We start from the raw sequence: 15,975 nt of genomic DNA on the forward strand, positions 1-15,975 counted from the left end.
CAGTGGGACGCTGCCAACTGGTGAGGGCATCTGAGTTCCCACTCCCACCCCAACCCGCCCGCAGCCCCTCATAAGCCTAGAAGTGGGGTGAAAGCATTGCCCCCCCACACACACCCAATTTATGGGTGGAGAGATTGAGGCCCGGGAGGCGAGAAGACACCCTAAGCCAAACTGGGAGCTCCCGGCGTCACTCAGGCAAGCAGGTGCACTGCCCATGTCCAGGTTTTAGGGAGCATAGGAACTGGGGGGCAGGGGGGGAAGCCCAGGGACCGGGGTGGGGCTGGTGAGCCTCCCTGGTCCCTTGGCCCCAGACCGTGCTCAGCCACCGGCCCTGAGCATCTAACTCCCTGCCTGAGGTGTATCCCGGCCCGGCTGGGGGGCGGGGAGGTGGTTCCTGCAGGAAGCAGGGACAGCGGGTGTCAGGCGAGCCCAGAGATGCCTCCAAGCCCAGCGAGGTCCCGAACCCTATTTGTGCACTTGAAGAACGGGAAGCCCAGAACCCTGGCCCACCAGCCTCCCCTCCCCCGGCCCGGCCTGGGGTTTCCGTGGGGGCCCGGCCTGGACCACCCGGGCGGGATCCGGGCTCTGCCCCGTGACGGCCAGGCAGGTGCCTGTTTCTGCGCCTGTTAAGGGGAGGTGAGGAGGCCTCCACCTTGCAGGGTCCAGGCAGCGGGAGTGAGTGAGTGCCACGGAGGGAGGGCTCAGAGCAGCTGGGACGCAGGAAGGGCCCAACGCACGTGGGCTGCTTTTATGATTCATGTCAGGATGGGCCTAGACCCCGGGCCTGGCACGGCTGCGTGGGTGGGTGCAGCCTGTGTTGAAGCCGTGGGCGGGCGCGCGTTCTCTGTGTGTGTTTCTGTGGCCCTCTCTCTGTCCCTCTTTCTGTATGTCTGTCTGTCTTTCTCTGTTCCTCTCTCTCTCTCTCTCTCTCCTCCTCTGTCCCCATCTGTCCCTCTGTCTCCTTCTGGCCCCGCCCCGGCCCCCACCCCAGCTCACCTGTGGCTGAGTCAGTGTCTCCGCACTAAGCTCTTCTCTGCCGTTGTCATAAACAGAGCACTGGAAAACGTCCTGCCAGGTCCGAACACGCCGGGCCTTTGTTCTGACCCAGTGAGGCCCTCGCACGCCACGCAGCAGCCCTGCGGTGGGTCACGCTCCAGCTGGGCAGGGGGTCGCCAGGCCCAGAGTGGGCAGAGCCTGGCTTAGGGCCAGCATGAGCCCGAGCCCCGGGATCCGTGTCCCAAGCTGGGATGGCCTTCCAGGAGCTTCTACCCCCCCACTCAGAGCTCTGGGGACGCTGGGACGGCCTCTCCTGCAGCCCTGGCTTCTGGTAGCCCCTCTCGTTAGGGAGGTCAGCCTCAGACAGACTGCCCTCGAAAGTTCCTTGGTCCTTTGCTTGGGGCAAATCAACAATGGCTTATGCGTGGGGACACCGTGGAATGAGAGCCCCTGCCCCTCTGGGCTATGCTACGGCCCCCTGGCAACTGGACCCCTGCTGGTGCACAGTGCTGGACTGCTGAATCACATCTCTAGGCCTGGGGCGCCCGGGGGGCTCAGTCAGTTAAGCATCCCGCCTGACTTCAGCTCAGGTCACGATCTCTGGGTCTGTGAGTTCGAGCCCCACGTCGGGCTCTGTGCTGACAGCTCAGAGCCTGGAGCCCGCTTCGGATTCCGCGTCTCCCTCTCGCTCTGCCCCTCCCCTGCTCGCACTCTGTCTCTTTCAAAATTAAATAAACATCAAAAAGAATTTTTTTAATTAATAAATCTCTAGGCCTTAGCGGTGTGTGACCTTGGGTGAGACATTAGCCTCCTGGGAGCCTCAGTGTCCCCGTCTATGGTGCACGGACAGTAGAACAGAAGTGATTCTCCTCGGCAGCAGGAAGCTTGGAGACCTGCTGAGGTCCGGCCAGGCCATGTCCCTCGGAGGCCAAGGGTGAAGGCCCCCCCACCCTGTTATCTGTGTCCTGCCTCAGTGGGCCAGAGCCCTGGATTCCCTGTCCACAAGACCCTTGGGCAGAACCCCAGCATGAGCATTGAGGAAGTAGAGGGTTTTCCTGCCCCCCGTTCTGAAGAGAGACCCTAAGTCTTGGCAGAGGCCTGACCCCAGCCTCAGCCCCTGGAATGGGCAGGTAAACAGACCTAGAGAGCGCGAGTCTGTGCCCCAGGTTGCACCACGGGACCCGAGAAGCAGCCTGGGCACGAGTTTCCAGGAGCGGGGCTGGTGGCCTTCACTGTGCCTCCCGGCGCCCCGCCCCAGAAGTGGCATACAGCAGGCACTCAATGCATGCAGGCTCAACACCAGGGGCTGCCAACCTCACACTCCTGCACCACCCTAGGAAGCAGGTGACGAGTGACCTTCTGCCCTCGGACCACCACCACCCCCCGGGCTCCCCCCTCCCCCACCCCGAGATGAAGGACACTCTCCTGGGAGGAGACGGTCAGATCTGGGTTCACCTGTCCGGGCCTGCCCCGCTGACCCCGGGGACTGTCGTGCCGCTGACAGGCGTGCGGTCGAGAGCAGGGCCGCCCAGCAGAAATCTCCCGGAAGCCCCACAGGACATTTAAGAAGAGTGAGAATACCGGGGTGAACTTCGTTTTAGTGACGAGTTTATTTAGCCAATATATCCAAGGATCACCACTGTATCATGTGATCATTGCAGAGAGTATTAAAGAGGTATTTTACTCGCTTTTTCTGTTGAAGCCTCCAAAATCTGTCGTGTATCTCACACGTATGGCACATCGCGGTTGGCACGCACCCTATTTCCAGGGCTCCCGGCCAGCGGCGGCCCGGGAGCCCTCGTCCCTCCTGGGAACCAATGTCACATCTCCCCCTGGGCCTGGTCAGCAGCACCCCAGGCAAGGGGGGGCCTGGAGGTCAGCCTCTTCTCCAAGGATCCCGCCGGTGGCTGATTTGGAAGCCTAGAGACCCTCATCTGTCAGAGGTAAGTCACTTCGCCCCCTCGGACTGTCCAGGAGCCGACGGCCTTTGCTGAGTCCCTACCGCAAAGCAAGCTGCCAGCCCCAGGCAGCACGTGAGCCAGGATTAGGGGCGGCCCCTATGCCTGGTCATGTCTGAGGCTGCACACGATGGGCGCGATTCAGTGTTCCATGGCAGCTGGGGGGGTGGGGTGCGGGGGCTGGAGTGCACACAGCCGCGGCCACCATGCCCTGTGCCCGCGGGTCCCGAGGGGCTCCGGGCTCAGGCTGGGGGTGGGGCAGTGGCTGGAGGGAGCCAGGGTTCGAGGGAAGTCCCTCTCCTGCTCAGAGACTTCCGTGCCTTCTGTGGGGCCCTCGGGTTCACTGCGCCCCACCCAGCCTGTCCCCTCCTTTAGCCTCAGGTCTCCCCCCCCTCTGGTTCACCCTCCCGGCGTCCCTGGGAAATACCATCCCCTTTGTGGCCTCTGTGCCTTGGCACTTGCTGTTCCCTCCGCCCGGAACCGCCTTCCCCGTGCTCACCCCAGGCCAGTCTGGGTCACTCTGATTCTCTCCTGGGTCTCAGCTTACCGTCACCCTGTCAGGGGAGCCCTTGTCAACAGTCCCGACTCGACTACGGTGCTTGCCTGTGAGAGAGGCCCTGCCTTGCCCGGGGTCACCAGGAGCCCAAGTTTCTAACAAGCATCCCCGGAATACAAGGCTCCCCCCACAACTCTCGCGTGGTGTCCCCTACCCCATCCGCACCACCCCCCAAGCTCATTGCCAGTTAACAGAAGAGACCAGGCCACAAGCATCGCTTAATCACTGAGGAAATAGGCCTGGGGTGGGCTTGGGCTGCCAGAGGGTGGAGGCCCCCAGACATGAGGTGACACCACGTGTGGGTCCTGACTCCCTGAAGGGAGCAGAGCAACAGAGGCACCTGGAGGGTCCCAGGGTGAAACCAGGGCAGTGGCATCGTAAGAAAGACCTATCTAGTAGCGAGTAGTGAGCTCCTCGTCCCTGGAGGTATACAAGCAACGGCACCAGGTGCCGGAGAAGGGATGGGACCTTGGCACAGGGGTTCATTTGCCTATTAAGGGGTTTCCCTTCAGCTCTCAAGATTTAGGCATGGCCCAAGGTCACAGGCAAGGCCTGAAGGGGGCCGTCCCACCCACCCAGGCCATTCCCCCTCTCGGGGCCAATCATTAATTGGCACCGCTTGAGTGGCTGCTCCCACGAGTGCCCCCGGCTGCCTGCCAACTCATGGCCCGTCTCCCATCTCGTGCCCGGGGCAGCCGCATGCCTCTGACATGGGCTGGCTTTGCCACCCGGCCCCGCTTCCTGCTCGTGACTCCCAGCAGCCGAGCCCTCCTGGCTGAAAAGGGAGCTGGGCCTTCGCAAGGCGCAGCCTGGAGCCGGGGAGGGCGAGAGGCCTCAGCCCCGCCGGTAGGAAGCCCACCCCTCCCACCCCTGGGGCAGAGCGAAGGGAGAGCCTGAGGCAGGTGCTGAGCGGGCCCAGGGCTGACAGGCTCTGAGGACAAAGCCCCAGGACGTGAGCGTGGCCGGGCTGTGGACAGGAAAAGCCAGGGAGGGGTGAGAGGGCGTTCTCCAGGGAAACCAGATGCAAGCAGAGCAGAGGGGAAGGGCCTTCCAGGGCTACGGGCAGTGGGGGCAAAGTCCCAGAGGAGGAAAGGGTTGGCACGCTCTGGGAAGAGGAGGAAGTGAGCCAGGCTGAAGCTCTGGTTTCTAGAAGGGATGCGGAGAGGTGAGGGTGATGTAAGACAGGGGCCACTCAGACTCCAAGCTAAGGAGTTAATTTTATCCTGGGGCAATAGGGAGCTACTGCAGGTTTTGGAGGAAGGGAGTGACATGGCATGACCAGGGCTGGAAGGGAGGCAGGAGGAGGCACTGACGGTTGCCGGGGGAGGGCCAGCGAGGCAGGCCCCACAGTGGCCGTGGGGCAGGGTGGAGGGATGGACGAGGAAACAACGCCAGGTTTCTGCAGAAGACGACAGGTGCACAGGTCAGGGGGAAGGCTGGGGACGGCAGACTTAAGCAACAAGATGCTGAGCATGTCGGGCCAGAGGTTCCCATGGGTCCCCCTTGCTGGATGGCCCCCCGTGAGCAGCCCCAGGGGCGAAGTGACTGCAAACCCTCGCGGGCTCCTGTTGGACCAAGGGCTGGTCTCCGAGAAGGAACAGCTATGAGCTGTTAGCCGTGATCCAGGGGACATGTGACGGCCAGTAAAGGTCACCCGGGTGGGCACTGACAGTGTGCGCCATGGGGGGGGGGGGGGGCCCGGGTCACTGCTGGGGCCAACGTCGCTCCCCGTGGCCTTTTTATGGGCATTTGTAGTGCATCGCCAGGCACTGCCCTGGCACCTGACCTGAGAAGAAGCCACGTGCCCGTCACCGCCCGTGTCTGGTGGCCCCAAAGGAAGTCCAAGCCCCAGGAACATCTCCTGTGCCCGTCTCTGCACAGTGAAGAAGTGAGGATTAACAGGGTGGCGGATGAGAACCTGGCTGAACCCAGCTCTGCCGAGTGCAGACCGTGTGGCCGCAGGCAACCACCCAGCTGGCTGTGCGGGGAGGGGGCGGTGCTCACAGCCACCTTGGAGCCTGGAGTCTCGGGGAGGGGGGTGGGGGGCCAAATAGGCAAGGAGGCACCTGGTGGGGGGGCAGAGGGGGCCAGATAGGCAAGCGGGCACCTGGTGGGGGGATGGGGGGCCAGATGGGCAAGCGGGCACCTGGGGGGGGCACAAGGGCCAGATAGGCAAGAGTGCACCTGGGGGGGCACAGGGGGCCAGATAGGCAAGCAGGCACCTGGCGGGGGGATGGGGGGCCAGATAGGCAAGGAGGCACCTGGGGGGGCATGGGGGGGCCAGATAGGCAAGGAGGCACCTATGGGGGGGTGGGGGGCCAGATAGGCAAGGAGGCACCTGGGGGGGGCAGAGGGGGCCAGATAGGCAAGCGGGCACCTGGTGGGGGGATGGGGGGCCAGATGAGCAAGCGGGCACCTGGGGGGTGGGGGGCCAGATAGGCAAGCAGGCACCTCGGGGGGGTGGGGGCCAAATAGGCAAGGAGGCACCTGGGGGGGGCACAGGGGGCCAGATAGGCAAGTGGGCACCTGGCGGGGGGGTGGGGGGGCCAGATGGGCAAGCGGGCACCTGGGGGGGTGGGGGGCCAGATAGGCAAGCAGGTACGTGGGTGGGGGGGGTGGGGGGCCAGATAGGCAAGCAGGCACCTGGCGGGGGGATGGGGGGCCAGATAGGCAAGCGGGCACCTGGGGGGGGCACAGGGGGCCAGATAGGCAAGAGTGCACCTGGGGGGGCACAGGGGGCCAGATAGGCAAGCAGGCACCTGGCGGGGGGATGGGGGGCCAGATAGGCAAGGAGGCACCTATGGGGGGGTGGGGGGCCAGAGAGGCAAGCGGGCACCTAGCACAAAGCAGGTCCCGGGCCGACGCCCTCCCCACTGCGGGGGATGGGCCGGGCACTCCTCCCTCCCCAACGGGCCGGGAGCTGCACTTGGGTGGTGGGGCCCCAGGGAGGGGGTGGTGCCACCCTCCTGCCTGTGCCAGGTGCCACCCACAGGCTGCTCACCACAAAGGGGCCCCGGGGGCTTTCCCCTGCGCCACCCCCAGCCCTACGCCAGGCGCTCCAAGCCCTGCACAGCTTGGCTCTGGCCCGGGTCCCGGCAGCTGTGGCTCCTCGGCCCACTGGGATCGGAAGGACGTGCTGAGCCTGCAGGCTGGGGTCTGAAACAACAGGGCCCCCCTGCATGTCTGGCGCTGTGCCCCCCAAGTTATCGCTCCCCCATCTGCCCCTCCTGGAAGGCAGGTTGCATCACCTCCGCACCCTCGCCTGTTCGACAGCTGTGTATCGAACCCACGGGACGCAGGCCCCGGAGGGGTGCTAGGGACCCAGGGGAGGGCCCGCCCGCTCGGAGCTCGTGTCGCAAATAAGGGCTCTGAGGTCCCGAGCGCCAGGCCCAGGGTCACACAGCCGGTTTCCGATCTAGGTCGAGCTCTGGAGGTCCCACGTCTCCCTTTAAGCCCTTCCCTGGGCCTCAGTCTCCTTCCCTGGAAGATGGTCACCACAGAGCCTCCCTCGGGGCTGTGAGGACGTGAGATGGCACCCGTGGGACTGCCCACAGACTTGGGAGGCACAACCCCTTCCCCAGCCCGACTCCACCCGCCCTGCCCGCCCAGCCTCCCCCGCAGCCTGGCAGACTCCCTCGGTGCTCCCACACGTGCCTGTACAGCATCCTCTGCCCGAAATTCCTTCCGCACAAACGGTACCATTCGCCTCAGCCCCCTGCCCCCAGACGCCACGCGGGAACTCCTGCTGTCCCATTCCAGATGGGACAGAACCGAGGCAGGGGTGTGCCTAGGTCCACACAGCGTCCACACGAGCGGGATGCGGCTCTAACCGCTTGCACTGCCTGCCACGGCCGGCCGGCTCACAGCTTCGCGGGAACGACGCCCTCCGGCCCCACAGCCCAGCGAGGGGTCCCTCACCCGCGCACAGGGGACCCTGGGGTCCCGAGCCCCTGCCCCCCAGGCCAGGCGCAGAGCAGGGCGCAGAGGGAGCTCCCGTCGCAAAGACACCGGCCGGCCTCCCCTGGCCTTGGGTGGCCCTGAAGCCCTGACGGTGGGGGGGGGGGGTCCCCGCAAGCCCGGAGGCGCCCTTACCTACTCGGAGCTCTTGCCCGAAGACAGTCTTCTCGCCCAGGGCGGAGCAGTTCCAGCGTCCGAAGCGGAATTGGTACTGACACTCGTTGATGCCCATCTGCGCCCCCTCCCCGATCACGATGATGGCATCGGGCCGGCTCTGGCAGATGGCACGCTGCCGTGGGGCCAAGCCAGGAATCTTGTTGCAGATGATGTTGGCTCCCAGGGCCACGACGGACGACAGCGCTCTGCGGAGACGGGAGAGGACACGGGCAGGTGAGTGGCTGCGCGGGGCCCCGAGCCCTCTGCCTGCCGCCCCGCCTCCCTTAGTCTCTGCCACCAGCCGGTGGGTTCCGGGCGCCCACCATGGGCCAAGGTCTGCCCACCGGGCAGCCAAACACAGATCCCTGCCCCGGACGAGCCATTTCCCGTTGACCACAAGGCGTGATCCCAGCCTGAAAAGGCGCTCGCGCCCATGCCTTCTCAGCCTCAGGACCACAAGAACCAGGGTCACAAATCCAGGAACCAACGGTCACCCAGAACGTAAGAACCACAGCGCCCCCACGCCTCTGAACCAGACACACAGACCCTTCGGGTCCGAGAACTTCACGCTTGAGATTTGACAGCCATCAGCTCCGAACTGTCCGCAGCCTCCCCAACTGCTGACCATCAGACTTCCCCACTACTCGCACGCCCCGGGCTCCCCCTGGGGTTCCTGGCCCAGGCAGGCTGCTGAGCCGGCTGGCCCTGCTGGAAGCCAAACCCCTAGGCTCCTGACTCCATTTACAGCCCATCTATAGCCCTGGGAAGGCACGCCGCCTCTCTGAGCCTCAGTATCCACGTCCATGAAATGGGAGTATAAAGCATCCACTCCTCCCAGCCCACCACCACCACAGGGGCTCAGACCAGACGGCCTCAGGGAGAAAGACTGTCCCCTCGCTTCTGGATCACTGGGTAGATTCAGGAGAGGGACCAGGAGCTGATGTGAATTGAGCCGCTATCGTGTGCTGGGCTGGGTGGGGCTGTTTTACTGCAACATCGTATCCCCCCCGGTGGCCCCCTGAGGCTGCTGTGGAATTAACCTGGCACCCGCCAGGAACTGAGGTCCGGGGCAGGAGGGCACTTGCCGGGCTCACTGTCTCCTAACTTGAGGCGTTTATCCGCGTGTTTGTTGTAGGAGGTGGCACCCACACCACATAACGTTGCCCATTTAAAAAAAATTGTTTTAATGTTTATTTATTTTTGAAGGAGGGAGAGACAGGGTGTGGTGGTGGGGGGGGGTGGGCAGAGAGAGAGGGAGACACAGAATCCGAAGCAGGCTCCGGGCTCCGAGCCGTCCGCACAGAGCCCGACGCGGGACTCGAACCCACAGGCCGCGAGATCGTGACCCCAGCCGAAGTCGGACGCCCAACTGACTGAGGCCCCCCAGGCGCCAACGTTACCCATTTTAAAGTGTGCAGTCAGTTCAGCAGCGGTGAGCCATGCAGGCACCTCCCTACCGTGTTCCCAGACGTTTTCACCGCCCCCAAAGAGAAACCCCAAGTCCCCTGGGCAGTCACTCCTTATTCTATTCTCCCAGGCTCTGAAACCACCAATCTGTCTTCGGTGCCTGTGGATTTGCATATTCTGGACTTTTCATATCGATGGCATCACACGCTGTGTGACCTTTTGTGGCTGGTTCCTTTCACTTAGCATCCCGTTTCCCGGCTTCAGCCCCTTGCAGCAGGTGCCAGTGCCCTTTTACAGCTGAATCCTTCTCCATCGTAAGCAGGGACCACCTTGCACGGATCCAGGCACCAGGTAGCGGACGCGGGGCTCCTCCCCACCTCTCGGCAACCGCGAACAGCACCGCCACGAACATGGGCGTGTAAGCTTTGGTCTGAGCCCCTGTCCCGCTTCTCTGGGGCACAGTCTTAGGAGTGGAATTGCTGGGTCACGTGGTAGTCTGTATAGCTTTCGGAGCGGCCCCCGAACTGTTCTTCCGCAGAGGCTGGAAAACTCATTATTTGGTTTCGAGCGCCCGGAGGAGGAGGGCGGGCAAGCTGGAAGGAGGTGGGGGTGATCTTGGCAGACCTTTGGGCAACGGCTGAGTTTCAAAGTGGCATCCAGCTTCCAGACGGCAGACCAGGCCTGCTTAGCGAGGGGCAAAGTGTGGGAATGAGGGAGACCACCAGGGGCTCCCCAAAGCTGATGTCCCTGGCCTTGGCCTCCCAGCGCCACTGAGTTCCCTCCTCCTCCCCACTGGCTGCCGGCCCCTTTCTTGAGAGAAACGAGTCAGTGTTTTTCCAGGGCAGCCAGGCACCCACAGCCAGCTGGGAAAGTCCCCGTGTGGCATGAGTCCGCAGCACGTGCTGTAGCCAGAGTGCCCCGGCGACACTCAATCCCCACGGCCCGCCCGCCCCACTCACTAATCTGGCCAAGACCCCCCTGGGTCTCCCACGGGCACAATGGGCAGAAATGCCCGAGGCTGGCATGGAGGAAGATCATCTGGGCGGGTTGGGCTGGGAGCGGGCTGGAATCCGGGGAATTCAGCCCAAAGTAATTGTAGATGCTCAGAAAACCGACCCGGGGAAATGAGATGGATGGGAACCAGCCTCCAGGCCTCGGGCAGGAGCCCGCTCTGGATCCCGGACGCTAAAAGCCAGCTCCCCAATCCCAAAGTCTTCCAGCAGACTCCAGGCTGCAAAGCTCACTGCCTGGGGTAAGAACCCTGCTGGGGGTAGGAGCTTGGACAAATGGGTTCTGAATTGGAGGGGGAGGATCCCCAGTGGGCGGAGGGGGGGATCCCAGGGGCCGACGCAGATGTTGCAGCCCTGGTCTCCCATCTCCAGGAGCCCCCAAAGCCCCCTGCCAGCACCCAGGTCTGGCCATGTCACTCCCCTGCTCAGAGACCATCCATAGCTCCCTAGGCTCCTTGGTGTAGAATCAGAGGCCCCCCCGGGATCCGACCTCCGACCACCCTGCCACGCCTGCCTGTGCCGGTCTCTCTGCCTTTTTCTTTCTGGCAAACTCTGCTAGCCTTGTGCCCAAGTGGAAAAGCCCCCTGAGCTCACACCCCTTGGCCCCCAGGCGCTGAGAAAGCAGGTGGTGGGCATTGTCTCTCGAGTAACAACCCCCCACCCGCCCCCCACGGGCTCACAGTGGCTGGTTCCACAGCCAGCCTTCCCAGCAGACCACAAGCAGGGCCAGGTCAGAGCTAAATCTGGGGCTTGGTGGGCCGGGGGGAGGGGGCAGGGGGCTCCCCCTGTAGCTGTCCCTGAGTGTTTGCAGAATGGCAAAATGGATGAACAAATGAGTGAATACTCAAAGATTACATCTAAAAGAGCTTCTCCACCTTAATAACAGAAAGGCAATCCAAGTCCAAAATGCTCAAGGGACTCGAATAGCTATTTCTCCAAAGAGCCATAAACGGCCAACCAGCACACGAGGAGGTTCTAACTCCCGCTCGCTCGCGAGAGAAACGCACACCGAAGCCAGTGACGTGCCACCACACGGCCGCTGAGATGGCTTCAGTCACAACAACAGAAAATGACAGGTGTTGGCAGGATGTGGGGAAACTGTGTGCCACCGACGGGAACGTAAGAGGCGGCGGCCACGTGGGCAGCCGTCAGGAAGAGCCTCAAAAATCCCCTCGGACCCAACAATTCCACTGCTTGGTATTTGCCCCCAAGACCTGAAGACAGGTGTAAATCCCCAGGGACAGAAAATAGACCAGTGGTCGCCCGGGGCTGCAGGGAGGGGGATGATCGGCTGACTGAGCCACCCAGGCTGCCCCTATGTTATGTGGACTTTGAACACAAGCTTTAAAAACCCTACGTATATGCGGGACTTCTGCACCCTTGGACAGGTGGGATGGGTAGAAGGGGACGAGAGGGGCCTTGCCTGGCTGATCCCCGCCTGTACGCTTCCCAGGACGTGAGTAGGGGACACGAGAGCCCCCAGCCACCCCCCAGCAGCCAGCGCATGGGTCAAAGGCGGAGCAAAGGCATCAGGGAATCTATTTTGTGCCAGGAGCATAAACAATCAGATGTGGTTGCTAATTCAGAAATCGTTTCTCCACTAACAGTAGTAAATACACTTACTCCGAACGCCCATCTTGGGCAACACGGGCCTCTGCTGGGTCTCAGTGCCCTCCCAGCGTCCCCGTGTCACAGATGTGCAGACCGCAGCTCAGAGAGGCTGGGGGCCGTGCCTGAGGCTGCACAGCCAGGCTCAGAGCCCGGTGTCTGCTTCCAGAACTCAGGGGAAGGCGGCGCTGGGGTCCAGAGCCCCGCACACGGCAGGTGCACGACAAGTGCCGGTCCCCAAACACAGCTTCACGTCCTTCCCTTGCTTGAAATCCTCCAAGGTCACTCATTAATCACTCCAGGTTTACGGACGGCTTCCGTTGCTGGTGTCGGCCGTCTCAGCCGCGCTGTCCCTTCCCCACCAGCTACGGCCCACACGTTCACCGCGAGTCTGAGCACTGCCCTCCCTGGGAAGGCCTGGCCCTGTCACACTCCGACCCTCAGCCATGCTCCTGCCACCTGGAGGGACAGGGGCTGCAGCCCTGGGCCACCGGCCCTCATCAGGAAACCGCCAGAGCGGCAAGAGGCAAAATTACGTGATAACTGAAAACTGGTGACCTGGAGGAGAGGGGAAGGGGGGGATGGGAAGGGGGAAGAGGGGAGAAGAGGGGAAGAAAGGGGGGAGGAGGGAGGGAAGGGTGAAGGGAAAGGGGAGGAGGGGCAGTGGGGAGGAGGAGGAAGGAGGGGGGAAGGGGCAGGGGGGAAGAGAGGGAGGAAGGGGGAAGGGAAGAGGGAGGAGGGTGGGCGCAGGCCGCATCCTGGAATAATCTGGAATAATCGGCAGTTTGGGAGTGAGGGCAGGCTGTGAGCACCCTGGTCCCGCCCACAGGATGGGCCTGCCTCTCACCCCCAAGCAGCAAGATCCCCACCCTGGGCGGCTTCTCAGCCCACAGCCGCCCACCCAGGTGCCCTGGGAGGGCTGGCAGGGCCGTTCTGAGTGGCCCCGAGCACAGAGAAGCTGGGCTGGCCGCTCGCGTTTCAGTCATACCCTGGCGCTGTTCAGGGGCCTCGGGACGAAGGCAGGAAGCCAGGACGAGTCCTGCAGGGACGCGCCTCCCTGCGGGTTCCCGGCTCTGGGCTCCATCAAGGGTGCCAAGGGACAATAGGAGATCTTCCTACCTTGCCAGAGGTCCCAAGGGGCCGGGGCTGCCTCTGGGACTAGGGGACGCCAGAGGGCGAGGGGCAAGGTGGCCACTGCCAGGTAGCAGGTGGTGCAGAACTGGCCAAGGGGGTGGGACGCTGGCTATGGCCTTGGGCAGGTCACCCAGCTGGCAGCCGGTGGGGCAGAGGTTAGGACACGAGCACCGGTGTGGGCCAGCTTGGTTGGAACCCTGGCTCTGACTCCTCGTAGCTGTGAGACCTTCTTAACTTTTCCGTGCCTCGGTTTCCACACCTGTGAAGTGGGGTGTGTCACAGCGGCTCCGAGGAGGACACGATTCTGGCCTGTGGTGAGTGGTCCTCAAGGCTGGCCATTGTCGACCCTCCCTGGGGACCCGTCCTGATCTCCATGCACCGAGCCACCGGGACCCAGTCCCTCGTGGGGATCAGGGACCAGCTGTGTTGATCGGGAGGCCCAGCGCTCAAACTGGCAATTCTGGAGCTGGCGGGTGTCCACACCCACCGCCACACCCGCCGCGACTGGGTCCATTCGTGGATCGGCCCTTCCCTCGGACGCAGCAGATTCAGTCTGGGGCCTACGCACCCAAGTGAAGCAAACCCTCACAGTTACCACGGGACGAGCACAGGTGTCCCCAGCGCAAACCGGGAACCACAACCCCGGTGTCCGTCCGTCCGTCACCAGCAGAAGGACGCAGTTTGGCACGTGCACAGGGCGGGAGGCTTTAGCAGTGACAAAGGGCAAACAGCTTACGCGTGAGCCAGACGGGAGAAATGGCCCAGACCACGCAAAACGCACCTTCAACATAGAGGCCAGGAGTTACCCTTAGCTGGGGCGGGGGGGGAGGGGACGCACGGACCGGGAGGGGCCCACGGGAGCCTTCTGGGTTCCAGACTGTTCCCTCTCCCAAGCTGACAAATGGATTACATGAGCACCCGCATATGTAAAAACGCACCAAGCTGTCCACTCGAGATGTCTGTACGTTATGCACGTTATATCTCAACCAAAAAGCAAAATATTGCAATACAAACTTCATAGTGAGAATGCAGTACAAACTCAGAGTGAAAACTCCAAGTTTTCTCACAGAAATTAAAGAAAATACACTTAAATACAATACGGGGGCGTCTGGCGGGGGTGCTCAGTCGGTTAAGCATCCGACTCTTGGTTTCGGCTCAGGTCGCGATCTCACGGTTTGGGAGATCGAGCCCCGCGTGGGACTCCGTGCCGACAGTGCCGAGCCTGCTTGGGATCCTCTCTCTCCTCCCCTCCCCATTTGCACACACAGGCACGCGTGTGCTCGCTCACTTTCTCAAAATAAATACACATTTTTTTTTAAAAAAAAGAAATACAACATGAGCATTACATATCAACCCCTTATGCCCTGCCTGTGTGTCCCCTGAGGGGTGCCAGCCCCTCCTGAAGCAGCTTGTGGAGGCCACTGCCCGCCCAGCCAGACGGTGCCCTCCCGCTCTCAGCCTGCACCTGGCCCAGTGCTCTCGGCCATCCCTGCTGGCCAGCCCTGTGCCCTGAGGGGCTGGGCCCGCCAGTGGGGCCAGGTCCGGCCAGGCAGCCTCCCAGTGCTGTCCGAGGCTGGGAGAGGACAGAGCTCCGGGCCTCGGCCACTCTAGCTAAGACCCCATCTTGGTCTGGCCCCACTCCTGCCAAAGCCCAGCCTGGGGGCCTCCTGGGGGCAGCCTCCCTCCCCCAGCTTCCTCGGGTAACAACGTCTGGGGCACCTCACCGCCAGGGAGCCTGAGGCCCAGAGAGGAGTCAGATGGGGGCGTCAGTGGGGAGCCCGGGATCAGAGCCATGCTGTCCAGCCACCTGCTGAGTAGCTCAGGGAGGGTGGGAGGGAACAGGGGTTGGGACCCACCCTTCCTGCCCCCCGACTGGTCAATGCCTCATCATCCCTGTCCCTGACCCCCAAGACAGTTGGGGGGTGGTCACTTGTCTACCTGGAGAGCCTTCCGCTTCCATCCTCCAAAGGGCTTTGATCCCTTGTGCGTTGCCAGTGGTGGGACAAGCTCTGCCTTTTTTGTTCAAGAGCCAGAGAGAGGGGCACTTGGGGGGCTCGGTCGGTCAAGCGCCTGACTCTTGGTTTCGGCTCAGGTCATATCTCACGGTTCATGAGCTCGGGCCCCAGGTCGGGCTCCACACTGACAGTGGGGAGCCTGCTTGGGATTCTCAGTCTCTCTCTCTCTCTCTCTGCCCCTCCCCTGCTTGCACTCTCTCTCTTTCTCTCTCAAAAAAAAAAAAAAAAAAAAAAAAAGCCAGAGAGAAATCGCGTCATTGCGAGCCCAGGACCGTGTGGCAGACGGGCCTCTCAGATCCCAAGGAAGCCTCGAGCCGTCTGATCCGTGCACAGGGCCCTAAAACTATGGCCACTGATGTGGCCGAGTGTCCTGAGGAGGCCGCAGGACCCAGGCACCTCGACCTCAGTATCCCGTTTCTCCTACAAATTCCCCAGCAACCGACCCCACAAACCACAGCCCAAGCTCGGGATGCCCCAGTAGAGGGGACCCAGCCCCACCACGGCGGGGACCCCGTGCCAGGCCGGCCACCATCCTCTGTACCCTCTCTCTGGCCTGAGCAGCAGCCGCATTGCAGCCCACCCCCCACCCCAGGCTCCTGGGTCGGAGGAGCCCCTGCCCCGAACCGACCACAGAATCCTGGGAATGTTCCCTAGGCTGGGACCAGGACAGCACGCCATGACACAGACGCAGCATCCAAGTACTTCCCAGAACTCAGACCTCATGACGGAGCTGGACCTCAACATCCCAGACTCACCACCCCCCACAAGCCGCAGGAGCCGGAGGGGGAGACGTCTCCCCCTCCCTGGGTCCTCCCGGTCTCCCCCCGTCCTCAGGTGGTAGGCACCACTCTTAGGAAGGTCAGCCGTGATAAGAAAGGGTTTCCCCACCCTCTGCCCTCCGGGGCCGCCCACCTCCCTGCCCAACACAGCGGGACGGCGGCCTCGGAGCCTGAGCGGGGCCTCTGGGTGCTGAGCTGCCCCGGCTGCGGGTGTCAGCCACGAGGGTGGCCCCAGGCACCCCCTTATCGCTCACTCTCCACCCACATCACTCCGTACCCCGCCGCCCCTGCACCTTCCTTCTCCTTCCAGAGCCCTTCCTCCACAGACCTTTTTGCCCGCCTGCCCCCCCAGGGGGCCAGGGGGTGCTTGACCCCCTCAGGCTTTTCCGAAAGCTATCT

The 15,975-nt window shown here is 63.0% G+C and overlaps 1 protein-coding gene across 6 annotated transcripts in view; it reads right to left on the reverse strand.

Annotated features, from left to right (window-relative positions):
* Positions 1–15,975, reverse strand: part of WNT7B (Wnt family member 7B) — a 49,374-nt gene that overhangs the window by 17,556 nt on the left and 15,843 nt on the right. For 4 of the 6 annotated variants that reach the window (XM_053895184.1, XM_019447202.2, XM_019447200.2 and 1 more), the window contains exon 2: positions 7,603–7,829. In XM_053895184.1, the coding sequence (XP_053751159.1) occupies positions 7,603–7,829 (227 nt within the window). The remainder of the gene's footprint in view (positions 1–7,602; positions 7,830–15,975) is intronic. The other 2 variants (XM_019447203.2, XM_019447199.2) reach the window with 1 other exon arrangement.

Source organism: Panthera pardus, unplaced genomic scaffold (genome assembly GCF_024362965.1).
Source record: "Panthera pardus isolate Hobbes unplaced genomic scaffold, ASM2436296v1 HiC_scaffold_6, whole genome shotgun sequence".
Taxonomy (NCBI): domain Eukaryota; kingdom Metazoa; phylum Chordata; class Mammalia; order Carnivora; family Felidae; genus Panthera; species Panthera pardus.